This window comes from Dendrobates tinctorius, unplaced genomic scaffold (genome assembly GCF_039654945.1).
Source record: "Dendrobates tinctorius isolate UK_male_01 unplaced genomic scaffold, ASM3965494v1 ptg000126l, whole genome shotgun sequence".
Classification (NCBI taxonomy): domain Eukaryota; kingdom Metazoa; phylum Chordata; class Amphibia; order Anura; family Dendrobatidae; genus Dendrobates; species Dendrobates tinctorius.
Genome location: NW_027361794.1, coordinates 12,798,185 through 12,825,277, shown reverse-complemented (window position 1 = coordinate 12,825,277; position 27,093 = coordinate 12,798,185). Strand labels below are relative to the sequence as shown.

The following is a 27,093-nucleotide window of genomic DNA, read 5'->3' as shown; positions in this document are numbered from 1 at the left end:
ATATCCCTTTTACCTTGTTAAAATCTCCCACTTTACCAGCACCAAAGCAACCCCAGACCATCACATTACCTCCACCATGCTTGGCAGATGGCGTCATAAACTCTTCCAGCATGTTTTCAGTTGTTTTTCATCTCACAAATGTTCTTCTGTGTGATCCAAACACCTCAAACTTGGATTCGTCTGTCCATAACACTTTTTTCCAATCTTCCTCTGTCCAATGTCTGTGTTCTTTTGCCCATATTAATCTTTTCCTTTTTATTAGCCAGTCTCAGATATGGCTATTTCTTTGCCACTCTTCCCTGAAGGCCAGCATCCCGGAGTCGCCTCTACATTGTAGACAATGACACTGGCGTTTTGCATGTGTACTATATAATGAAGCTGCCAGTTGAGGACCTGTGAGGCATCTATTTCTCAAACTACAGACTCTAATGTACTTCTTTTCAAAATAACAAAATTTTAAGTGAACCTAAACTTTTGAACAGTAGTGTACGAACGACCCAACTATGAAAGACGGGAACCGAGGAATATTGTGATCCCAGCCTAATACACAATCGTAGCATGGAATATGGACGTGTGCTGTACGAGAAAATATCACATAGCACTCGGACCACTGTTAATCTATGGGGCAGCTCACATCACCGTATTTTTTTCAGGCAGTATAGAGCTGATGTTTTTAGCCAAGGAGAGGGGGCAGTATCAATAGCTCCTTCCTAGGCTATTAATATCAGCCCGCAGCTGTCAGCATAGCCTTTGCTGGTTATTAATTATAGGAGGACACCACATCACTTTTTTTGGGGTGCCACTTATTTTAATAGCCAGTAAAGTCTAAGTATACAGTTGTGAGCTGATAACAGCCTGGGAAGCTCCATGGGTATTACCCCCTTCCCAGGCTATAAACATCAGCCCCCAACCATCGGCTTTCCCTCTGCTGGTTATGGAAATTGCGTAGGAGCCTACACAATTTTTTTTTTGAAAAATCTTTTATTAATTAAATACATGTATAGTAATTTGCACACACTGTACTAATTGTATTTGTCACTGACATCTATATACAGTGGGGAAAAAAAGTATTTAGTCAGTCAGCAATAGTGCAAGTTCCACCACTTAAAAAGATGAGAGGCGTCTGTAATTTACATCATAGGTAGACCTCAACTATGGGAGACAAACTGAGAAAAAAAAATCCAGAAAATCACATTGTCTGTTTTTTTTTTTTTTCATTTTATTTGCATATTATGGTGGAAAATAAGTATTTGGTCAGAAATAAGCAATCAAGATTTTTGGCTCTCACAGACCTGTAACTTCTTCTTTAAGAGTCTCCTCTTTCCTCCACTCATTACCTGTAGTAATGGCACCTGTTTAAACTTGTTATCAGTATAAAAAGACACCTGTGCACACCCTCAAACAGTCTGACTCCAAACTCCACTATGGTGAAGACCAAAGAGCTGTCAAAGGACACCAGAAACAAAATTGTAGCCCTGCACCAGGCTGGGAAGACTGAATCTGCAATAGCCAACCAGCTTGGAGTGAAGAAATCAACTGTAGGAGCAATAATTAGAAAATGGAAGACATACAAGACCACTGATAATCTCCCTCGATCTGGTGCTCCACGCAAAATCCCACCCCGTGGGGTCAGAATGATCACAAGAACGGTGAGCAAAAATCCCAGAACCACGCGGGGGGACCTAGTGAATGAACTGCAGAGAGCTGGGACCAATGTAACAAGGCCTACCATAAGTAACACACTACGCCACCATGGACTCAGATCCTGCAGTGCCAGACGTGTCCCACTGCTTAAGCCTGTACATGTCTGGGCCCGTCTGAAGTTTGCTAGAGAACATTTGGATGATCCAGAGGAGTTTTGGGAGAATGTCCTATGGTCTGATGAAACCAAACTGGAACTGTTTGGTAGAAACACAACTTGTCGTGTTTGGAGGAAAAAGAATACTGAGTTGCATCCATCAAACACCATACCTACTGCAAAGCATGGTGGTGGAAACATCATGCTTTGGGGCTGTTTCTCTGCAAAGGGGCCAGGACGACTGATCCGGGTACATGAAAGAATGAATGGGGCCATGTATCGTGAGATTTTGAGTGCAAACCTCCTTCCATCAGCAAGGGCATTGAAGATGAAACGTGGCTGGGTCTTTCAACATGACAATGATCCAAAGCACACAGCCAGGGCAACGAAGGAGTGGCTTCGTAAGAAGCATTTCAAGGTCCTGGAGTGGCCTAGCCAGTCTCCAGATCTCAACCCTATAGAAAACCTTTGGAGGGAGTTGAAAGTCCGTGTTGCCAAGCGAAAAGCCAAAAACATCACTGCTCTAGAGGAGATCTGCGTGGAGGAATGGGCCAACATACCAACAACAGTGTGTGGCAACCTTGTGAAGACTTACAGAAAACGTTTGACCTCTGTCATTGCCAACAAAGGATATATCACAAAGTATTGAGATGAAATTTTGTTTCTGACCAAATACTTATTTTCCACCATAATATGCAAATAAAATGAAAAAAAAACAGACAATGTGATTTTCTGGATTTTTTTTTTTCTCAGTTTGTCTCCCATAGTTGAGGTCTACCTATGATGTAAATTACAGACGCCTCTCATCTTTTTAAGTGGTGGAACTTGCACTATTGCTGACTGACTAAATACTTTTTTGCCCCACTGTATCTACCTATTCTATTTGTATTTACTGTATGTAATCCATCTCTTCTATCCTGTCTGCTCCTGCTGTGATTTCACAGAACACGGCAGATGAATTACCGGCTTTTCTTCTATCTATATCTCTATGATATATATAGTGGTGTAGTAACCACTAGGGGGCACTGTGTGGATGTCCCAGGAGAAAGGATGAATGGCAGAATACGGAATGGCCGTTATGTATCCCAAAGTGGGTGGCTTTGGGATGGAGACTTATGTGTTGTTCAGCAATGATATTGCTGAGGTGTTGCTTCAATGTATAAGGGAGAAGTCTCCAGGTAACTAGAGAGATGGGCGAGCCTGGTTACCTACAAACCCCCCCCAGGGGTGTGTTTAAGAGTGTCATAATAAAGTATATGTGTAGCTGTGTGTAATAGGACCTTTAGTGAGGTCATAGCTATGTGATCACCTGTGGGTGTGGTTATGGACCATATAAGGTACATGAAATGAGACGAGAATTAGCGTTATGGAAGATGAGTCTATGAGAAACGTATTCAGCTGCCGACTCCGAGGGAGAAACTGCTTGTTGTCTGTGGCCTAAATATATAGGTTTTATTAGTAGATGTAAAGAAGAAAACTAAATACTGTAAAATAATAAATCTCCTCATATGTTTCCCTTATTATCTCCAGTAATTGTATTATTACACAGGATTTTTATGATGTTACATCGGCTCATCTTCTCATTCAGGTCTCTACAATATCGGATCCTCTCAGTGACGATCTTCTATATAAAAGAGTTTTCCTGATTTACCCATCAAGGATGGATATGGACAGAGACAAGATGGCGGAGAGGATATTACACCTCACCCTAGAGATCCTCTTCCGGCTTACTGGAGAGGTGAGAGATTCTGATGACGTCACATTACATCATTCTTATCTATGGGAATAACAGATGGACAGAACTGGAGAGGTGAGGACTCTGGAAATGTCTGTAGTGAGATTTATTAATGTGTCTCTCCATAACCAGGATTACACAGTAGTGAAGAAGACCTCTAGTGAGCGCTGTCAGGACCCTGTGTCTGAGGGATGGGGAAGACCCCTGAGCCCAATCATGGGGCCTCCACCTCACCCCCTGATACATGAGGACATCAATGACCAGAAGATCCTAGAACTCCTCTACAAGATGATTGAGCTTCTGACTGGAGAGGTGACACTGCTGGGAATGCTGGGACATTATACAGTAACGCTATGAAGGGATCGGGGGATGACGGTATCATTGTATGTGTCAGGTTCCTTTAAGGCGTCAGGATGTCGCCGTCTATTTCTCCATGGAGGAGTGGGAGTATTTAGAAGGACACAAAGATCTGTACAAGGATGTCATGATGGAGGTTCCCCAGCCCCTCACATCACCAGGTAATAGACAGGACTAAATACACACGGCCTATAATTATCTGTATGTAAAGAATGAATTCAGTCCCTGTATGTGTTTCCTCCAGATCTATCCAGTAAGAAGACAACACCAGAGAGATGTCCCCGTCCTCTTCTTCCACAGGACTGTAAACAAGAAGATCCCAATGTTCCTCAGGATCATCAGGTAGATGGAGAGAAGGTGTCATGAGATCTCCCCTATGATGTGTAGACGGATGTGAAGGTCTTGTGCTCAGTCTTGTTTTATCCACCAGTATTATATGTTTTATACTTGTGTAATGAGAACGGTGGAGATGGCAGGATTAGAGCTGATCATAAATGTGACTTCTCCATCTGTCTGAGACTTTTACAATATTTGTTTCAGGGTGAAGATCTGACCCATATTAATACTACAGAGACATATGTGAGGGATGATGAGCGGTGTAAAGAGGAGATTCCTACATATGACTACCCAGGTGAGTAGTAACCACTAAATACGGAGAGGTCACAGATTCTTCTTAGTCACCGGCTGTGGCTGCTTTATCTGTGTTGTAGCCCGGCCATAATCACAATCGTATTATCACTATTTTGCCTCTAGACCACAACATTTTCCTTCATTTGGAAATGTTGAAATTGCTTTGTGAAACTGTGAAATCCTTTTCAATAGCACTTACCACCTGGAGGATCCACCTACTCCCTGGGATTAAAGGACCCTGACTGTTACCTGCCCAGAACTGTAAATTACAAACCAAAATGACAGAGTATGTAGAATGTGCTGATAAGTTAGAAAATCACTTGAAAAAAATTATGATGGGCCTATAAGAGAAAGCGGAGGGTAATGATGCTGTTGGCTTCCTAGATCCCTGAGATCTTATTGGATGAATCTACCTTCTCTCCCTTCTCTGCTGCTGAATGTCTCATATGGTCCCTACAAGACCAGGTCCAGTCTTTCTGGCCAAACTTCAGTTTTATGATTGACATCATTAAATGTGCAGTGAGGCCAAGTGTGAATTTCTGTACAATAACAACAGAGTTTCCCTTTATCCTGACTTTTCAATTTCTTTCGAAACCAACTAACTTCAAGCAGGATTATGATAAACTGCATAAAAAAAATTACACCTGTGCCATAATATATCTCTGAGCTAAATTTAAGATATCTCAGCTCTGCTCTACTATAAAAAGTTCTCTTTACATGTCTAATATTTCATCAATAAACTCATCTGTTAGAAAATATTGGCTCTTACGATAATTTAGATTGCCAGGAGCCACCGAGCCCCATACTCTAATTACCCCAGAGAGGTTTCACCACTAGTTGCTCGTTATTGACTAATGAAGACTGTTGAGTTTGATTATTTCAGTAGATGTGTTATTGTCTATAGTCACAGCTCTTGACTACAGTAATTAGTGTACAAAATACTCGATTTAACCTCTTCCCGCAGCCAGTTTTGTGTTCCTAATCTGGCCCCATTTTTCAAATCTGATGTCACTTTATATGATGATAACTTTGGAATTCTTCTCAAGTGATAATAGGAAGCAAATGGATCTTACAAATTATTTTCCAATTAATCTTGAATCCGACTATCTTGTATACGGTTGTGTAGTATGGTCTGGGCACATGTCAGGGTTAAGAAGGGAAGGAGCGCCATTTACCTATTTGAATGCAGATCTTGCTGGAATTGTTTGCAGACACAATGCATTGGGGGCACTGTTCATGGTCACCTGGCAGCTCAAAAAATAGTGCCAAGCGTGTTCGTGATTGCTATCTACTCACTTTACAGATCCCAGGGATTGACTTGCTCATCAACCTTTAACCCTGCTACATGGATCTGAACTTGCATAGAGACCCCTTGTCAGGCGCTGGGATTCTCCCTCTGCACAGGATGGATCCCAAGCCTTATCTTCTCCTGCGGTCCTCCATTCGGTCTCGACCGCAGTGAATGCTGCTCAGCAAGGACGTCAGTCTCAGCGTCTTGCTCAGACACGGGCTGTGCGCTTGGTTAGTGCTGCCTCTCCAGGTTCAGCTATAGCAGTGGCGAGCAGTCACTCCTGAGGCTAAGTCCAGGATTCACTCTACTGAGCATGCTCGTGAGGTGGCGACCTCCCATTGGTGGCCGATCGTCAGCTATTCAGGTCCCGTGGCGAGTCCGGATTGTCTATAAAAGGATCTCTGAGGCGCCCGTCGGCACGCTATGATTACATTCTTCTTACGTCATGTGTGTTTGGGGCTTCGGCTCTGCCTTAATGGCCTGTGTCTGTGAGTGAGTGCTGGGTGGATGCGTTAGTTGACCCTAGTTATCCTCTACACAGAGCACAGTCTGGCCATGGCACGCATGAGTTGTACTTGGGGCACAGCCAGACCACACGCTGTGGCACGCACCTGTTAGCACGTGTGTTACTTGGCACACAGTTCTCCACGTGCTTAGACACGTTATTTATTACCGCTCTGTGGAGTAACAGGGCAGGTACTTTATGTTCTGTGCACACTGCGTGACGTTTAACGCGGTGTGCTTAGCCTTAGGTGCTCTGTAGACTTATACCGCTCTATGGAGCGCAGTACCTTTGCGTTCCGTAAGCACTGTATGCAGTTAACCCAGTGTGCTCTTACAGTGCAGCGCCGCCATTGTCCACACTAGCTGCAGTTTACCATCCCAGCACTGTGGACCCCGGGTTGCGAACGCACTATTAGGCTATGTGCCCACGTTGCGTTTTTTTATGCGTTTCCGCCGCAGCGGAAATGCTTAAAAAAAGCTACTAAAACGCATCCCCATGCAATCCTATGCGATTCCGCAGTTGCTGCGCCCATGCTGCAGATTTTACCGCTGTGGAATCGCATAGCAGTAAAATCCGCAGCATGTTCATTATTTCTGCCGAATCGCGGCGATTGAAGTGAATGCTTCATGTGCGAATGGTACCCAGGGTCTGGAGGAGAGGAGACTCTCCTCCATGCCCTGGGTACCATATTCCTGTAAAAAATAGAATAAAAATAAAAATTTTAGAATATACTCGCCTTCTGGCGGCCCCCGGAGTCCTTCCCGCGAATGACCTCTGATAACGTAGCGGTCTCGCGTGATGCTACGTCATCAAAGGTCATTCGCGCAATACATCCCTGGGAACGGAAGTTGCTGGCAGTGCCAGTGAGGGGTGGGATGACTCTAGGGGCCGACGGAGGGTAAGTATATCCTTATTATTATTATTATTATTATTATTATTATTATATAATTATATTTTTTTTTTTTTTTTTTTTTACTATTTTTAACTATCTTTTACTAATGATATATCATCAAAATTCCCTATCTTAACTATTAAGTAAGATTTAGGGACCAAAAGAGTTTTGGCAAAAATAATAAATTTTATTATACAGTAATTAAAAACAGAAACAGAGTATCAATGCTAACGCAGGCAGTGGTAGATATAGACCATAAATAACATCAACAATAAATAATAGTGAAGGGTTTTTGTTCCTCCCTTTCACAATATTCAGTGATAGGTCACATCCATTACATGCAAAATCTATCTAGCGTGTTACTAAATCGTAAGAGGTAATATACATTTCTTTCACCCAATTGAGATAACACTCCCACATTGAATATAGATACTCAGCTAAAACAGGCAGAAAAAGCGTTGCTGCTAGAGTTGAGCGACTTTTGGTTTTTTAGGGTCGCGTTTCGTTTCGTGAAACCCGACTTTTCCAAAAGTCGGGTCGAGCAAGATCGTCCGATTATAGGGAAAAGTCGGGGTCGTCCCGAAACACGAAACCCAATGTAAGTCAATGGGGAATAAAAGTCGGCAGTGAGAGGAGGACAGGAAACACACCTACAGTGCCCATTTGAATGCCAAAAGCATCAATTCTTCTTACTTAAGCTTGTCAACCTTAATTAACTTCATAATACAAGTTACGCACTGAAAAATGGGGGTTATTTGGCTAAATTTGTGGGGGGGGAGGGCTGGCTGCAGGTTTTCATGTGCCCTGGGCGAAAGAGCTCCCCTTTAACACATACCACAACTCATCATGCTCCGATACGGCAGAGAAATAGCGGTATAGTACAATGAAAAATACCTCACTTTTTACATCTCATGACGAGGCCCATCTATTTCTCCATACAAAATCATTGGTCCCATATAATGTTTGAAACAGTATATGATGAGCTCCACATAATGCTACAGTATATGTTGGTCCCCATGGATGAAGCTCCACTGTCTTATGGGCCCAAATAATGCTCCAAACATAATGGGCCCCATTTCTAATGCTCTAGTGTATAATGGGCCCTGTAAATGCTGCTCCAGTGTCTGATGTCCACCTTTGGAATGTTCCAGTGTATGGTGGGCCCCATCTATCATTCTCCAGAGTATAGTGCTCCCCAAAAATTGCTGTCCCAACATAGAAAACAATCAAATAAGTCTCCTCGCTAGGGAATCCCTGTACTTGTCTGGACAGGTGCTGTAGCTTGCTTAACAGCTCACCAGCCGTTCTCACGCCCAGTATGGATTGCACGTGATTGCACAAAGGTTAGAAGGGGTACCGTATCCCCGGATAACATGTATGGATAGCGTACACATTCAAAATATATGTCTATACAGCATGAGGCAGGCTCAGACGGTGTTAGGCCCAGTATGGATTGCACGTCATTGCACAAAGGTTAGAAGGGGTACCGTATCCCCGGATAACATGTATGGATAGCGTACACATTCAAAATATATGTCTATACAGCATGAGGCAGGCTCAGACGGTGTTAGGCCCAGTATGGATTGCACGTCATTGCACAAAGGTTAGAAGGGGTACCGTATCCCCGGATAACATGTATGGATAGCGTACACATTCAAAATATATGTCTCAGGAGGCAGGCTCAGACGGTGTCAGGCACAGTATGGATTTGACGGCCCAGATTACACAGCGGAGGAGCAGGGAGAGGTAAAGATTGCAAATGCTGGGGCCCTGGCCAAGCAAGGGGGGCCTACTCGTGGGCGTCGGTACTGGCACTGGGCCCCTCATAGTACAGCGGTGTGTCTGACGGCGGGTGTGCACCACCACCGTCAGAGACACTTGATTGCACTATGAGGGACCCTGTACCAGTGCCCGCGCCCAAGAGTCGGCCTACCCACCTGTCCAGGGCAACGGCACTCGCACGGTGTCGTGCGCTAGGTGGTGACCCCGGCCATGGGGGGGGGGGGGCAGCACAGTTAGGGAGTTTTAGAAAGTGGCATATGTTGATGTTGGACATTCAACTGATGCAAAAGGCGAAATAGGTGAAGTACCAGGAAGAGGTGGACCAAAGCAAGCCATTTTTCTGTCACCCTATGTGTCATCAGGGGAAGGTGGGACAAAATCCTTGGAAACCCATGCGTGGTTCATTTTAATGAAGGTTAGATCATCCACATTTTGGGTTGACAGACGGGTCCTTTTTTCTGTCAGGATTGATCCAGCTGCACTGAAGACTCTTTCCGATAGCACACTTGCAGCTGGGCAAGCGAGCTCCTGTAAGGCATATTGGGCCAATTCAGGCCAGGTGTCCAGTTTAGCGGCCCAATAGTCAAAGGGGAATGACCTGTGTGGGAGAACATCGATATGGGAGGAAAAGTAGTTTGTAACCATAGTTGACAACTGCTGTCTCCTGTCACTTTCCATCGATGCAGTATTACCAGTTGTGTGAGCGGTATTTGAAAAATCAGTCCACAACATTGTCATGAAACCCCTGTCTCCAACGCCACTTCTGCTGTGTGCACCACGAACACCTCTGCCAAGCTGCCCCCGGCCCGTACAGCTCGTGTGAGAACCATCACCGCTGCTGTGTGCTGGGTATGCCTCAAGCAACCGATTTACCAGAGTTGCTTGTTTATTAGCCAATATTAGGTCAAGGTTCTCCTGTGGCATGATGTTTTGTAATTTGCCTTTATAGCGTGGATCCAGGATGCTGGCCAACCAGTAGTCGTCATCGTTCATCATTTTGGCAATGCCGGGGTCCCTTTTTAGGATCCGCAAGGCATAATCTGACATGTGGGCCAATGTTCCCGGTGTCAATGATGCACTGCGAGTGCTGGGTGGAGGAGCACTTTCTGGCAAATCCACATCCCTCCAGTCACGCACAAACCCTGTACCAGACCTTGCCATGCCAACATTTTCACTTGCCCCACGAGATGCATCCTCCTCCCCTAAGTAATCCTCCTCATCATCATCCTCCTCCTCTTCTTCCTCCACCTCGTCCAGGAGAGATCCTTGAGCAGACAATGGCTGAATGTCATCAAGGATTCCCTCCTCCTCTTCCTCCTCATCAACATTGGCTGCAGACGCCTGCTCCTTAAGGTGCGTCAAAGTTTGCATGAGCAGACGCATAAGTGGGATGCTCATGCTTAGGATGGCAGCGTCTGCGCTTACCAGCCGTGTGCATTCCTCAAAACACTGAAGGACTTTACAGAGGTCTTTCAGCTTCGACCACTGCACACCTGTCAACTCCATGTCTGCTCTCAAAGTGCCTGGCCGTGTATCCTCCCACAAATGCATTATGGCCTGCCTCTGCTCGCACAGCCGCTCCACCATGTGCAGGGTGGAGTTCCACCTTGTTGCAATGTCGATAATGAGGCGGTGGTTGGGAAGGTGGAGCAATCGCTGCAGCTTCTGCATACGAACGGAGTGTACAGGCGACCGGCGGATGTGCGCGCACAGTCTTCGCACCTTCTGGAGCAGGGCTGTTAACTCCGGATAATTTTTGAGGAAGCACTGCACCACCAGGTTCAAGGTGTGAGCCAAGCAAGGTATGTGGCTGAGTTTTGAAAGGGCTATGGCTGCCACAAAATTACGGCCGTTATCACTAACTGCCTTGCCTGCCTCAAGATGTACACTGCCCAGCCATGACTCAGTTTGTCGCTTCAAGTACTCGGCCAGCACCTCGGCGGTGTGTCTGTCGCCCAAACACATCATCTGCAACACAGCCTGCTGACGCTTTCCACTAGCTGCTCGATAGGGGGACACATCGTGTGCAACAGTGGCAGCTGCAGATGGAGTGCTCGTACGACTGCGCTCTGTGGACGAGCTGTCGCTTCTGGAGGAGGAGGAGGGTCGAATGCCTACAGCCAACTGTTTCCTATACCGTGGGCTAGGCAGCACTGTCCCACCACCGCTGTCCCCTGTGGACCCTGCATCCACCACATTAACCCAGTGCGCAGTGATGGACACGTAACGGCCCTGGCCATGCCGACTGGACCATGCATCAGTTGTGAGGTGCACCTTTCCGCTCACTGACTGCTTGAGTGCATGGACAATGCGGTCTTTCACATGATGGTGGAGGGCTGGGATGGCTTTGCGAGAGAAGAAGTGGCGACTGGGTAGGTCATAGCGTGGTACTGCATAGGCCATGAGTTCGCGGAAAGCTGTGCTTTCCACCAACCGAAAGGGCATCATCTCAAACGAGATTAGTTTGGCAATGTGGGCGTTCAAACCCAGTGTACGCGGATGAGAGACTGAGTACTTTCTTGACCTACTCATAGTGTCTGGGAGGGTGAGCTGGACTTGAGAGCTGCATATGGTGGAAGTAGCGGTGGACAGGGCGGACTGAGAGAGGGTTGATGATGGTGATGGAGTTGTTGTTCTTTCTGATGGCCTAGAATCAGTCTTTCGTTGATATAACAGTGGGATTCCCTGACTGCTGTGGCCTTGCAACGACACCTCAACATTTGCTGCTGTGCTAACCGGTGGGCTTACAGTGGGGGAAACAATGTAGCGTTGCTGACTACCTTCGTTGTGATCAGTTGCACATGTGGCACTTGAGGTTTGGTGTTGTGTCCACGCTTGCAAGTGCATGCTGGTTAAATGTCTAAGCATGCAACTGGTATTCAAATTTTTCAGATTTTTCCCTCGGCTAAAGGTCTTTGCGCACTTCTTACAGATAACCTTGGCCTGATCATGACGATTTTGTTCAAAAAACTGCCACACTGCACTCTTCCTACTTTGGCAGACATTTTGCGGCCTAGCACGCTGTGATCTTTTGACCCTCTGGACAAGCTGTCCAGCAACTCTTTTGATGTTTGGAACCTGTCTTTGGAGTGCTCCGGGCCTGCCAGATAACAGCTGTTGCGATGTCGATGTCTGCTGTGGATGCTCCTCATCTGAGCTATTGGAAGCAGCACCCTCTTCCCCCAATGGATGCCAATCTGGGTCAACAACTGGGTCATCCATCACCTCCTCTTCTATGTCATGTGCACCTTTCTCTGTGTCACCGTGTATGGTGGTATAGTGTGCGGGAAGGGGCACCTGAGTCTCATCAGGGTCAGAATCTGGCTCTGTACACTGCGAGGACAATGTAGTGCTCTGAGTGAATGTACCAGCAGAATCATCTATCAGCGGCTGTGCATCAGTGCACTCCATGTCAGATTCATCTTGGCCTGGGTAATTCACCATTTGACTTGATAATCCAGGCATGGTATGTGAAAACAGCTCCATGGAGTAATCAGTAGTATGGCCTGCGTCATCCTTCAATCTTGGTTGGGGTGAAGGACACAAGGAAAGGTGTGGTTCATGAACATGAGCCTCCAATGACGACTCAGTGCTTTTACTTTTTACAACTGAAGAAGAGGAGGCGATAGAGCTGGAGGCTGAGTCAGCAATGTAAGACAAAACTTTTTCCTGATGCTCTGCCTTTAAAAGCAGTTTGCCAACTCCTAGAAAACTAAGCGTTCGAGTCCTTATGTAGCCAGACGATGACGCATGGTCAGCACCTCCTGCATTCGGTCCTATTTTGCTCTTGCCACTACCATCAGATCCACCACCAACACCATCATTACCAGCTGCCAACCCCCGCCCAATTCCACGGCCTCTTCCACCAGCCTTCCTCATTTTTGGTAGAAATGTAGACAAAATCCAACAAACTATATAGTAATGTAAAACAAGGTACAAGGTGTCTATAGGACAGGGGAGTTTTAGAATTTCTGCACACACTTGTGGACAGTGGACACTTGTGGATTGTGTGAGGCCCACTGATATCTGAGCGCTATGTGACACGCTCGATGGCACAGCTGCCTGTGACGAGAGGATAATGGAGATTTTGAATCTCTGCGTACACTTTTGGACACTGGACACTTGTGGATTGTGTGCGGCCCACTGATATCTGAGCGCTATGTGACACGCTCGATGGCACAGCTGCCTGTGACCAAAGTGACGAGAGGATAATGGAGATTTTGAATCTCTGCGTACACTTGTGGACACTTGTGGATTGTGTGCGGCCCACTGATATCTGAGCGCTATGTGACACGCTCGATGGCACAGCTGCCTGTGACCAAAGTGACGAGAGGATAATGGAGATTGGATTGCTTTTAAAAAAGCAGTTTGCGGAGCAGTGGGTAAACAGCAATGCCAGCGTGTCAGGAAGCCTTAGAAGGCAGCCCAACAACCAACACCACTGATACACCACAATATAGCCTCCCCTTGCACTGCACACACAGTGACTGGTGTGTTGTGCAGGCCAAATCGCTAGCAGCAGAAGCAGTTTTTTTGTCTTCTTCCCTGCCTAACGCTCTCCCTACAGAATCAGCAGCAACCTCTCCCTATACTAAGATCGGCAGAAGTAAGATGGCGGTCGGCGTGCACGCCCTTTTATACCCCCTGTGACGCCCACCAAAGCAAGCCAATCACTTGCATGCCCTTCTGAAAGATGGTGGTGACCCGTGCCTATGTCATCACGTTGCCCACAGTGTCCGTGGATCCTGATTGGCTGAAAGAGCGCAAAACAAACTTTTGAAACGCGACTTTGGCGCGTAAGTCGCCGACCTCGTGGCCGACCTCATCCTAGGGTCGGGTCTCGTTTCATGAAACCCGACTTTGCCAAAAGTCGGCGACTTTTGAATTTTTTCGACCCGTTTCGCTCAACTCTAGTTGCTGCATAATATGCATTGCAACAGGAAGCGGTTTTCACCGCATAAATAACCAGTTTCAAAATGCTGCACTGAAAGAGCTAGACAAGTACAAGGGCTAATAGTTGTACGAGTAATAACCAACTAGTACTACGCACTACCGCCTTCCATAACGTGGCAAAGGTTAAGAATAAGCACACATGTAAATTGCCATAACGTTAAGTAAGCGAGGATTAACTCGCTATAAAGAATACAAAGGCGAGTGCAGACTGTTGTATATTAAGCAAGGTGGAGTGCGGATTAATGCAAATTGAGCTAAACAATGAAGTGACACTTACAATGTGGTGACTAACTGCTGCAACAGTGTTATCAGTGTTTGTAAATTTCAGCTTTATACCGTTTTGATTCAAACACACTTGGTTCACTAGTTATTTATTTTATTTGTTAGGTTATATGTGCACTTATATACACATTGTTCACATCTAGCATCATCTCACTTGCAGTTAATTTTTTTAGTCTGATCGGTACGCATGCCCAGGATTCTCCCTACTTGAGATCCCCAGATATGCTCACCAGGTGCGCGGGTGGTATCCTGCTGCTACGCAGCGGGACCCATTCGCTCCCTTTGAGCGTGGAAGGAGAATCTTCAATTTACCTAGTCGGGAGATTTCAGCGCATGCGTCATACACTTTCAGACCATTGAATGAGGAGTCCGGTGATTTAGATATTGCGCATGCGTTAAATCAGGATCACACCTGATTTGTCATTGCTCATTGTTCAGTGACCTTATATATACCAATTCCGGGGCTTCTATGAATTGCGTCTCCTGAGGAAGCCAAGGCGTAACGCGCGTAGAGATGGCAGGCAGCGGCAGCAGTTAGTCACCACATTGTAAGTGTCACTTCATTGTTTAGCTCAATTTGCATTAATCCGCACTCCACCTTGCTTAATATACAACAGTCTGCACTCGCCTTTGTATTCTTTATAGCGAGTTAATCCTCGCTTACTTAACGTTATGGCAATTTACATGTGTGCTTATTCTTAACCTTTGCCACGTTATGGAAGGCGGTAGTGCGTAGTACTAGTTGGTTATTACTCGTACAGCTATTAGCCCTTGTACTTGTCTAGCTCTTTCAGTGCAGCATTTTGAAACTGGTTATTTATGCGGTGAAAACCGCTTCCTGTTGCAATGCATATTATGCAGCAACGCTTTTTCTGCCTGTTTTAGCTGAGTCTATCTATATTCAATGTGGGAGTGTTATCTCAATTGGGTGAAAGAAATGTATATTACCTCTTACGATTTAGTAACACGCTAGATAGGTCACATCCATTACATGCAAAATCTATCACTGAATATTGTGAAAGGGAGGAACAAAAACCCTTCACTATTATTTATTGTTGATGTTATTTATGGTCTATATCTACCACTGCCTGCGTTAGCATTGATACTCTGTCTCTGTTTTTAATTACTGTATAATAAAATTTATTATTTTTGCTAAAACTCTTTTGGTCCCTAAATCTTACTTAATAGTTAAGATAGGGAATTTTGATGATATATATTGCTTGCTGAGTTGTGCTATTACTCCTTTCCCATTGATAGGGGATATCTTGTTATTTAATCTTTTACTAATGATGTTGCATAGGCAGCATCAATAGTAAAAAGTTGGTCACACTTGTCAAGCACTATCAATCACTTTTCCAAGTGATGCTTCATTTTTACATTTTAAAAATTACAATAAGGAAAATAGGCCAATGAAAAAGTTTGGGCACCCTGCATAGTTAGTACCTAGTAGCACTCCCTTTTAAAAATATCACAGCTTGTAAACGCTTTTAGTAGCCAGCCAAGAGTCTTTCAATTCTTGTTTGATGGATTTTCATCCATTCTTCCTTGGAAAATTCTTCCATTTCTGTGAGATTCCTGGGTCGTCTTGCATGCACTGCTATTTTGAGGACTAGCCACAGATTTTCAATGATGATCGAATCGGGGGACTGTGAGGGCCATTGGAAAAACCTCTAGCTATCGCCTTTTGAGGTAGTCTATTGTGGATTTTGATGTGTGTGATCATTATTCATTTGTAGAAGCCATCCTGTTTTCAAATTCAGCTTTTTTACACATGGTGTTATGTTTGCATCAAGAATTTGTTGAAATTTCATTGACTCCATTCTTCCCTCTACCTGTGAAATGTTCCCTGTGCCATTGTCTGCAACACAACTCCAAAGCATGATTGATCCATCCCCATGCTTAATGGTTGGAGAGATGTTCTTTTCCTGAAATTCTATGCAATTTTTTCTCTGCACATACCTTTGATCATTGCGACCAAAGGTTTTTATTTTAACTTCAACGATTCACAGGACTTGTTTCTAAATTGCATTGGGCTTGTTTAGATGTTCTTTTGCATACCTCTGATGCTAAATTTTATGGTGAGGGTGCAGGAGAGGTTTTCTTCTGATGACTCTTCCATGAAGGCCATATTTGATAAGGTGTCTCTGAACAGTAGAACAATTACCACAACTCCAGAATCTGCTAAATCTTTCTGAAGGTCTTTTGCAGTCAAGTGGGGGTTCTGATATGCCTTTCTAGCAATCCTACAAGCAGCTCTCTCTGAAATTTTGCTTGGCCTTCAGACCTTATCTTGACCTCCACTGTTCCTGTAAACTGCTATTTCTGAATTACATATTGAACTGAGGAAAGGACAACTTAAAAACACTTTGCTATCTTCCTATAGCCTTCTCCTGCTTTGTGGGCCTCCACCATTTTCATTTTCAGAGTGCTAGGCAGCTGCTTAAAAGAACCCATGGTGGCTGTTTTTTCGCACAAGGTTAGAGGTGGCTATGTGTTTCTAAACCTGTGGAATCTGCATCAGCTGGCCTTTCCTAACATTGAGGGTGAACAAGCCATATCCCTTACAGGCTAATTAAGGTCTGAAACCTTGGTCAAAGTTATCTGAGCACACAAATCTCCAAAGGTGCCCAAACTTTAGCATCAGACCATTTTTCTTTTTGTAATTTTTTTAAAATGTGAAAAAATTACAATGTGTATTACTTTGTAGCCTAAAATACAAAACAAATGTGTCATCTTTAACTTTAGGCCTTTTAGAGATCATTTCATCTTCAACGTGCTTAACTGTTCACAATAACAGTAATTTTGACCAGGGGTGCCTAAACTTTTGCATGCCACTGTATTTTGTGCATTCCGCAAACCCTAACACCCCTAGGCTTGTGCCACAGTGTTACCTGCTGTACTGTGGTGTGAGATGACAAGAAAAATAGTCACGTTGCCGGGTCACAACAAGGAGGGCAAAGAAAATACAAAATCAGAAGAGTAGTCAGTAAATGGGCCGGGGTCACAACATAAAACAAATGCACAAGCCAGGATCTGAGCACAGAGGACTGAACCAGAGGGAGAACAAGGCTGTAACTAGCAGCTTCCAGCAATATGCCTGGAACTTTAGTAGGGTGCGGTACTTTCCATTTGGCTGAATTAGGGAGCAGATTACTGCAGCTGGACAGCACACACACCCATACTGCCAGACTGGGTGGCACTACTGGTCCCAGGCACACTAATCTTAGTGGCTGGACTGAGCCTGCGCCGCCGAGCGCATCTGGGTCAGATTTCTCCTCCATCACCAGCGCCACTGGCAGAATGATTAAGTTGGTGCTTGGTGACAGAAGCAGATGTCGCACGGGCAGATCCCAGAAGAGAAAGGACACACCATTTGCAGAAGCCTTTTATGACAAAATGGTTAAAAAAAAAAAAAAAAAGCTGTAGGAATCCCCATAAAGTGACTCAATTTTGGAGATTTTAACCCTTAGTGAATTAATCTATAGAAGTAGTGACTATTTTGATTTCATAGCCACTTTCCGGAAGTTAGCACGTAGTGGATGTTGGAAAAATGAAAACTGCAAATATGCCATTTTACTACCCATCACATAGTGCCAGTCATTACACTGGCTACCTATTCACTACAGGGTCCAGTATAAACTCATCTCTCTCACCCACAAAGCTCTCCACAGTTCTGCACCGCCTTATATCTCCTCTCTTATCTCTGTCTATCGCCCTACACGTGCCCGCCGTTCTACAAATGACCTAAGACTAACATCCCCCGTAATCCGAATCTCGCGCCTCCGTCTCCAAGACTTCTCTCGTGCTGCGCCAGCTCTCTGGAATGCACTTCCCCAGACGATCAGACTGATGCCTAGCCCCGACCTATCCAAGCGCGCTTTGAAAACCCATCTCTTCAAACAAGCCTTCCACATCAACTACTCGGCAAACTAACTTTGCCCTGTTCCCTCCTTCCAAATATTACTCTGAATCTGCACCCTACTATTCATCTGTCTCCACACGATAACTGCACTTGATACTTGACTATTGCACTTAAACACACGGGCTGATGACCGGATCATGCAGCCTTATATGAAAATCCCTATTTATTATAATTGCCAGACCTGAAATAACAAGCACTTTTCACCTACTGTGTCCCCCCCCCCCCCCCCCTATTTCCTTGTAGATTGTAAGCTTGCGAGCAGGGACCTCACTCCTAATGTCACTGTTTAAATTGTCTTAACGTGTATTGAATTTATTGTCTGTACATGTCCCCGCTTAATTGTAAAGTGCTGCATAATATGTTGGTGCTATATAAATAAAAATTATTATTATTAGTGCCCAGATTGTGCTCCAGGAGACACACACTGTAAAATAAGTGGGATTTATCGGTCGTCCATGACAGCACCACCTGAGAGAGGGGATCCGCCCTTCAGGAACAGGAAACCTACAGATACAAAAGGGCGGCACCTCTCCCACGCATCAGTTGGTTTCCTGTTCCTAGAGGACGGGACTTCCTTCAGAGGAGTCGCCGAGGGATTCCCAGGCCGGCTGACCGACCCAGGTAGTGAGGGGGGCTGTGGCCTTGCCTGAGCCGGGGAGCGCCGTGCCGGCTCCTTCTGCGCGTCCCCCGCAGGCCTCAGACGGGCGGCAGAGGGGGCGGGGCCGGGGACGCCGAAACCGGAAGTCGGGTGCCGGACGGCTTCCGACGCGCGCCGCGTGTGCACGGCGGTACTGGGCGGCGCGCGGTGGCCGGGGCGGGGGGGGGGATGACCGGAGCTTGCGGGGGGGGGTCCCGGGTGGGAGGTGCGCACCAGAACCCTGCTGACCCGGACAAGGAGACCTTAAAAGGCAGGAGGTGACGCTGCTGGGGTGCTTCTGAAGGCCCAGCGATGGATACGACAGAAGCCCCCATAGAGCAGCTGGACGAGGTGCAGGAGCACCCACAGAAACAGGCCACAGTGAAACCACATGCGAGTGGCCAGCAGAAGAAGAAACGGACGGGTGAACAAAGCCACAGAAGTTCCTCCAGGATAAAGGACCCTCCTGCCTCCCTACGAGATCCGGTACCTGCCTCATCTGCATGGGTAAGAGATCTCCGTAAATGTACCCTGATGCAGTGTTCCCTTATGTTTTATTCGCAGGGGAGGAAAGCTACGGGAAAACAGAAGCACAGGGAATGTGCTCTCTGTAGTTGCCCCTTGCCGGACGGCCACCCTAAAAAATTGTGTCAGCCATGCGTGAGACAAACGGTAGGGGTGGAAGGGGACGTTGGCCCTGGGGTAGATTGACAGGCCCTTACACTCTCCCCCGTCCATACAGGTAGCGGAAGAAACGCCGGACTTCACCACAAGCCTGAGGGACATAATCAGGACAGAGATAAAGGCCCTATCTAAAAAGGATTCCTCTAGGGGAAGAGAATGTAGTTTCTCAGGTTCAGAGTCCTCGACCGCCCTAAGGATCTATGACTCTTCAGATTCCCCGGCCTCCACTTCGTCTTCTTCGGAGGAAGACTCGAGTCGATTCTGCTTCCCCTTAGACCAGATGGATAAGCTAGTTAAAGCAATAAGGTCCACCATAGGGGTAGCAGACACAAAACCGGAACTTTCAGCTCAGTACGTGATGTTTGGGGGTCTAGATCCCAGGAAGCGGAAGGCCTTTCCATTAAATAAGGTCCAGAGCCTAATAGATAGGGAATGGAAGAGACCTGAAAAAAGAGGCTCCTTACCTCCGGCCTTCAAGCGGAGGTACCCGTTTGACGACCCAGTGGTAAACAGATGGGATAAGGCCCCTAAACTGGACGCGGCAGTAGCCAAAGCCTCCAAAAAATTCTCCATTCCCTTCGACGACATGGCCTCCTTAAAAGATCCGCTAGATAAGAAAGCAGACTCCTTTTTGAAGGGAACTTGGGACATGTCAGCAGGTGCTCTAAGACCAGCGATAGCTGCCACATGTACGGCCAGATCCATGATGGTCTGGCTAGACCAATTGGATTCCCAACTAAAGGACGGAGTCTCAAGAGCTTCTATCCGGAAAACGCTGCCAATCATCCAAAGTGCGGCAGCTTTTTTAGCTGATTCTTCAGCGGACTCTGCGAGGATGGCAGCCAGAACTGCGAGTTTATCTAACGCAGCTCGAAGGGCCCTTTGGTTAAAATGCATGCCCGGGAGATATCCAGGCCAGATCACGACTCTGCTCCATTCCATGTGAGGGTGAATATCTGTTTGGCCAAGTCTTGGATGAACTCTTAGAGAAAGCCGGGGATGATAAAAAGAAGTTCCCCAGTCTACCGAATCCTTCTTACAGACGTCCCTTTACCAGGAAAGGCTATTTCCATAGAAGGCCGTCCAGAGATCAGGGCAGATGGGAGGACAAAAGAAGGAGAGGTACAGGTTTCATGTTCGGAGGAGGGGGGCGTCAAGAAGGTCCAGCACGTGACACTAAAAAACCGCCCCAATGACTAGTTGCTCCGGTAGGGGGGAGACTAGCTGCCTTCTACCCAGCCTGGTCCTTGATTTCCAATAGTAAATGGATACTGGGGGTGATAGCTGCGGGTCTACGCCTAGAATTCGCCCGGGTCCCCCCAAGATCGATTTAAAGTCACCCTGCTCAGGTCTTCCACACCAGAACAAGCTGCCCTGGAGGCCGAGGTGCATGATCTCTGCCGTAAGAGGGTCCTAACGGTGGTCCCAGAGGGAGAAACGGGGAAAGGGTTTTACTCCCCCCTGTTCCTGGTCCGCAAACCAGACGGGTCCTTCAGGACTATAATAAATTTTAAATCCCTCAACGAATTCCTGGTCATACGCCCGTTTAAGATGGAGACAATTAAATCAACAATAAAATTACTGTTTCAAAACTGTTTTATGGTGGTGTTAGATTTAAAAGACGCTTACTACCATATTCCCATTCATGCAGCTCATCAGCGGTTTCTCAGAGTGGCGGTTCAGCTGGATGGGTCAGTCCAACATTTCCAATATACGGCCCTCCCCTTTGGGGTGGCAGTCGCTCCCCGTGTGTTTACCAAAGTAGTAGCGGAAGTTATGGCCCATCTACGTGAATCGGACATTCTTGTGATCCTCTACTTAGATGACTTCCTGATCATAGGGAAAACAGCAAAACATTGTCTGGAACAACTACAAAGGGCAATGTCTGCCCTAGAGGGGTTAGGATGGCTGCTTAACATTAAAATGTCTCGGTTACAGCCGGTGAGAGTCCAACAATTCTTGGGCCTGATCCTAGACTCTGAGAAACAGGAATGCCGTCTGCCCCCGGGGAAGCTTGTTCGCCTACACTATCAGGTCCTGAACGCTTCCAATAACCCTACCATGTCCCTCAGGAAAGCCATGTCCCTTCTGGGTTCCCTCTCGTCCTGTATCCCGGCAGTCCAGTGGGCACAGTTTCATACAAGAAAACTGCAGGGCGAGGTCTTAAGGCATCAGAGAATCCTTGAGGGTTACTTAGAGGGCCAGCTAACCTTGTCCCGAAACACAAGGGAGTCCCTAGAGTGGTGCCTAGTCAAGGATAATTTATCCAAAGGGGTCCCCTGGGAGTATGACATATCCCGCATAATCACCACGGATGCTAGCCCTTCCGGTTGGGGGGCTCATATGGGTGAGATTCTGGTACAGGGCCTATGGGAGCATCATCAGATAGAAATGTCATCTAATCTGAAAGAGTTGACAGCGGTAGAGCAGGCAGCTAAGGAGCTACTTGTGTATCTACAGGGCCATCATGTGCGAGTGTTCTCCGACAATCAGGTCACCGTGGCTTATATCATCCACCAAGGCAGGACTCGTTCCAAACCCCTGATGAATGTGGCAGAACGGCTGTTCCGACTAGCAGAGCAGCATTTTCAATCTTTAACAGCTCTACATATAAAAGGGAAGGAAAATATCACAGCAGATTTCCTAAGCCGCAATCCACTAAAACAAGGAGAATGGTCCCTAAGCACCTCCATCTTCGACCTGATTGTACAAAAATGGGGACAACCAGAGGTAGACCTCTTCGCTACCAGGGAAAACAGAAAATTAAAACAATTTTGCTCCCTAAATCCCAGAGGGAACCCCCTCGTGGTAGATGCCTTTCTGATAAAGTGGGACTTTGGGCTAGCCTACGCCTTCCCTCCCCTATCGCTACTAACCCTGGTGATGAAGAAAATCAGGAGAGACAGAGCAAGGGTGATAGTTATCGCTCCATTTTGGCCCAGGAGGGCTTGGTTTTCTTGCCTCAGGACCATGTCGGTGTCCGACCCTTGGGTCCTTCCGGACATCCCGGATCTCCTATCCCAGGGCCCAGTGTTCCATCCTCCAGGTGGCTGGCCTACATCTGACGGCGTGGAACGGACACTGCTGAGAGAAAAAGGCTTCTCCCCAGACCTGATTAACACCCTACTTAAAAGTAGAAAAGTCATCACTACCAAAATCTATGTCAGAATTTGGAAAAAATTCCTGCAGAACTCTGGAGTGGTCGCTGGCGCTTCAGCACCTGTAAACCAAATCTTAGAGTTTCTTCAGAAAGGTCTGGATATGGGGCTCTCCACTAGTACCCTTAAAGTACAAGTATCAGCCTTGGGGGCCCTCTTTAGCTGCAACATCGCGGGTAATTACTGGATCAGTAGATTCATTAAGGCAGCAGGTAGATCCAGGCCAATAGCGAAAGATAGATTCATGCCGTGGGACTTGAACCTAGTCCTCACGGCTATGACAGAAGCCCCATTCGAACCTATCTCATCAGCTTCCATAAAGAACCTGTCCCTCAAAGTAGCCTTCCTGGTAGCTCTAACCTCAGATCGTAGGGTAAGCGACATCCAGGCATTATCTAGACGTCCTCCTTATATACAGTTCAAGGACGATAGGGTAATACTCAGACCTGATCTACCTAAGGTAGTTTCCAGCTTTCATAGGACACAGGAGATGGTCCTTCCATCTTTCCTCCCTAATCCAGCTAATGAGAAGGAAGAGAAACTTCACACCTTGGATGTTGGGAAATGCCTCATAGAATATCTGGCAGTTACCGATCCCTGGAAAAAAGATAATGCCCTGTTTGTCTCCCATCAAGGCCCTAGGAAAGGTTGTAGAGCGTCAAAGTACACTAGCCAGGTGGGTTAGAGAAGCGATCTCAATAGCATACACCTCAAAAGGCAGGTCGCCACCCCGGAAGCTGAGGGCGCATTCCACCAGAGCCATGGCGACCTCGTGGGCCGAAAGATCAGAAGTGTCCATTGACCAGATATGTAAGGCGGCTACTTGGTCCTCTCCGAGCACCTTTTATAGTCATTATAGGCTAGACTTGGGTGCTTCCACAGACCTCTCTTTTGGTATAAGGGTACTGCAGGCTGTAGTCCCTCCCTAAATAGTTTTACTCTCTGTAATTCTCTCAGGTGGTGGTTCTGTCATGGACGACCGATAAAGTCTCAGATGACAGCACCACCTGAGAGAGGGGATCCGCCTTTCAGGAACCGGAAACCTACAGATACAAAAGGGCGGCACCTCTCCCACGCATCAGTTGGATTACAGAGCACAAGAGGACCACAATGGTTAATAGCAAAATTTATATACAGTACTTTTACACAACTATTCCTTACCAGTGTACATACAAGAGGAAGAAGTGCACACCCAAATTTAAACTAAAGGGAGGGAATATACGGGTGCTGTCATGGACTCCGAAAAACACCGTTAACCGGTGAGTAACTAAGACTTTTTTCTCACTATAGAAATGTCAAATACATGGATGCTAAATGTGGTTTGGGCGCACTGCAAGGCTCAGAAGCGAGGGGGAGATTTGATTTTTGGAGAGCGGATATTGTTGGATAGGTTTATGGAAGCCATGTTGCTTTTCCAGAGTCTTTGAGCCACTAATAATATATAAATATATGTTTATCCACTGAGAGATGATGTCCTTATTGGGGACTTGTTTTTATGAGATGACTAGAAGTTTTTATTGGTATCTTTGCCTACATAACATTGCTTGCTGGCTTTTTATTCTATATTTGGGAGGCAGAATGAACAGTTGAACACCATGCTCCACTGGTTCAATTACAGTGGGTATGGAAAATATTCAGGCCCCCTTTCAACTTTTCACTTTATTTCATTGCAGCCATTTGGTAAATTCAAAAACGTTCCTTTTTATTTCTCATTAATGTACACTCTGCACCCCATCTTGACTGAAAAAAACAAATGTAGAATTTTTTGCAAATTTATTAAAAAAGAAAAACTTAAATATCACATGGTCATAAATATTCAGACCCTTTGCTCTTGAGCTAGTACAGCCATGAGTCTTCTTGGGAATGAGGATAATGACGTTTTTCACATATGGATTTGGGGATCCTCTGCCATTCTTCCTTGCAGACCCTCTCCAGTTCCATCAGGCTGGATGGTGAACGTTGGTTGACTGCCATTTTCTTTCTTGTCTCTCCAGAGATGCTCAATTGGGTTCAGGTCAGGGCTCTGGCTGGGCCAGTCAAATATGGTCAGAGTTGTTCAGAAACCTCTGTTATTTTAGCTGTGTACTTAAGGTCATTGTCTTGTTGGAAGGTGAACCTTCGGCCAAGTCTGAGGTCTAGAGCACTCTGGAAGAGGTTTTCATCCAGGATATCTCTTTACTTGGCCGCATTCATGTTTCCTTCAATGGCAACCTGTTGTCCTGTCCCTGAGCTGAAAAACACCCCCATAGCATGATGCTGCCACCACCATGTTTCACTGTTGGGATTGTATTGGCAGGTGATGAGCAGTGCCTGCGTTTCTCCACACATACCGCTTAGAATTATCACCAAAAAGGTCTCTCTTTGTCTCATCAGACCAGAGAATCTTATTGCTCATAGTCTGGGAGTCCTTTATGTGTTGTGTGGTGTTTTTTTTTTTTTTTTTTTTTTTTTAATACTCCTATGCAGGCTTTCATATGTCTTGCACTGAGGAGAGGCTTCCATCTGGCCACTCTGCCATAAAGGCCTGACTGGTGGACCGTGGAGGGCTGATTTGATAGCTGACTTTGTGGAACTTTCTTCCCTACTGCATCTCTGGAGCTCAGCCAGAGTGATCTTGTGGTTCTTCTTTAACTCTCTCACCAATGCTTTTGTCCCACGATTGCTTAGTTTGGCTGTACAGCCAGGTCTAGGAAGACTTCTGGTGGTCCCAAACTTCTTCCATTTAAGGATTATGGAGAACATTGTGCTCTTAGAAACCTTGAGTACTGCAGAAATTCTTTTGTAACCGTGGCCAGATCTGTGCCTTGCCACAATTCTGTCTCTGAGCTCCTTGGCCAGTTCCTTTGGCCTCATGATTCTCATTTGGTCTGATATGCACTGTGAGCTGTGAGGTCTTGTATAGACAGGACATGATTTGGAAAAGCACACACCTATCAGTTTAATTAAACACAGCTGGACTCCAGTGAAGGAGTAGAACCATCTCAAGGCGGATCACAAGGAAATAGACAGCATGTGACTTAAATATGAGTGTCTGAGCAAAGGGTCTGAATACTTATGACCATGTGATATTTCAATTTCTGTTTTTTTTCTGTCAAGATGGGGTGCAGAGTGTACATTAATGAGAAAAAAAATGAACTTTTTTGAAATTACCAAATGGCTGCAATGAAACAGAGTAAAAAATTTAAAGGGGTCTCAATACTTTCCATACCCGCTGTATAATAACTTGACATTTTATGTAAAAAAAAAAATTGAATTAACGGACTCTTTAAGCAGAAATGTTCAAAAATATAAAGCTAAAGGATATTTTGTTCTAAATTAATAATTGTTTTTTTTTTGCTTATCAGATGACTGTGCCAGGAGATCAGAGGGACAGCTGACATCTGCCGTTTTTAAATCAGATGATCTTGATATCCCACAGGATACAATTGGAGTAAATGCTATTACTCCAGATATACCATCATCCCTTCACAGCAAAGATCTGTCATCTGATCCTTTGAAACAGGTTCTGCCTTATGATTCAGTACCGACTACTAAGGAAAATCAAAGATACAATATTAACATTAAAAAACTAACTGCTCTTAATTCTAAGAAACCAATTTCATGTTCAGAATATGGAAATAGTTTTCCTCTGGAAAAGTCTTTTCTTAAACATGAAAACATTCATACAGCAGAGAAAAGATTTTCTTGTTCCAAGTGTGGGAACTGTTTTAACCATAAGTCAGATCTTGTTAAGCACCAAAGAACCCACACAGGAAAGAAGCCTTTTACATGTTCAGAATGTGGGAAATGTTTTAAGCATAAATCTGCTTTTTTTAATCACCAGAGAATTCACACAGGAGAGAAGCCTTTTTCATGTTCAGAATGTGAGAAATGTTTTTACCATAAAGCGCATCTTGATATCCACCAGAGAACTCACACAGGGGAGAAGCCTTTTTCATGTTCAGAATGTGGGAAATGTTTTGTACAGAAATCAACCCTTCGTAATCACCAAAGAATTCACACAGGGGAGAAGCCTTTTTTATGTTCAGATTGTGGGAAATGTTTTAACCGGAAAGAGCATCTTGATAACCACCAGAGAACCCACACAGGGGAGAAGCCTTTTTCATGTTCAGAATGTGGAAAATGTTTTGCACAGAAATCATCTCTACTTGGTCACCATAGAGTCCATGCAAGTGAGAAGCCTTTTTCATGTTTTTAACTTGGGAAATGTTTTACACGGAAATCAACTCTTAATAAACATCAGAGATGTCACACAGGGGAGAAGTCTTTTTCATGTTCAGAATGTTGGAATTGTTTTAATCGTAAATTGTATCTTGTTAAAGTTGTTGTCCAGTCCTAGGACCACCCCTTGTCATTCATCTTGTTTGGACTAATTTAAAATTAAAACATTCATACTCCCCTTCCGTGCCGGTGCTGTTCCAGCGGTGTCAGGACCCACATTACCAGGGCTCACATGAGGTTGATATA

At 45.6% G+C, this 27,093-nt stretch overlaps 1 protein-coding gene across 1 annotated transcript in view; it reads left to right on the top strand.

Moving 5' to 3' along the window:
• The window catches only part of LOC141047341 (uncharacterized), a 77,860-nt gene extending 50,983 nt beyond the window's left edge, over nucleotides 1–26,877 (top strand). The window contains exon 7 of the mRNA XM_073542402.1: nucleotides 26,305–26,877. Within this exon, the coding sequence (XP_073398503.1) occupies nucleotides 26,305–26,824 (520 nt within the window). The 3' untranslated portion in view covers nucleotides 26,825–26,877. The remainder of the gene's footprint in view (nucleotides 1–26,304) is intronic.
• Nucleotides 26,878–27,093: the final 216 nt, after the last annotated feature.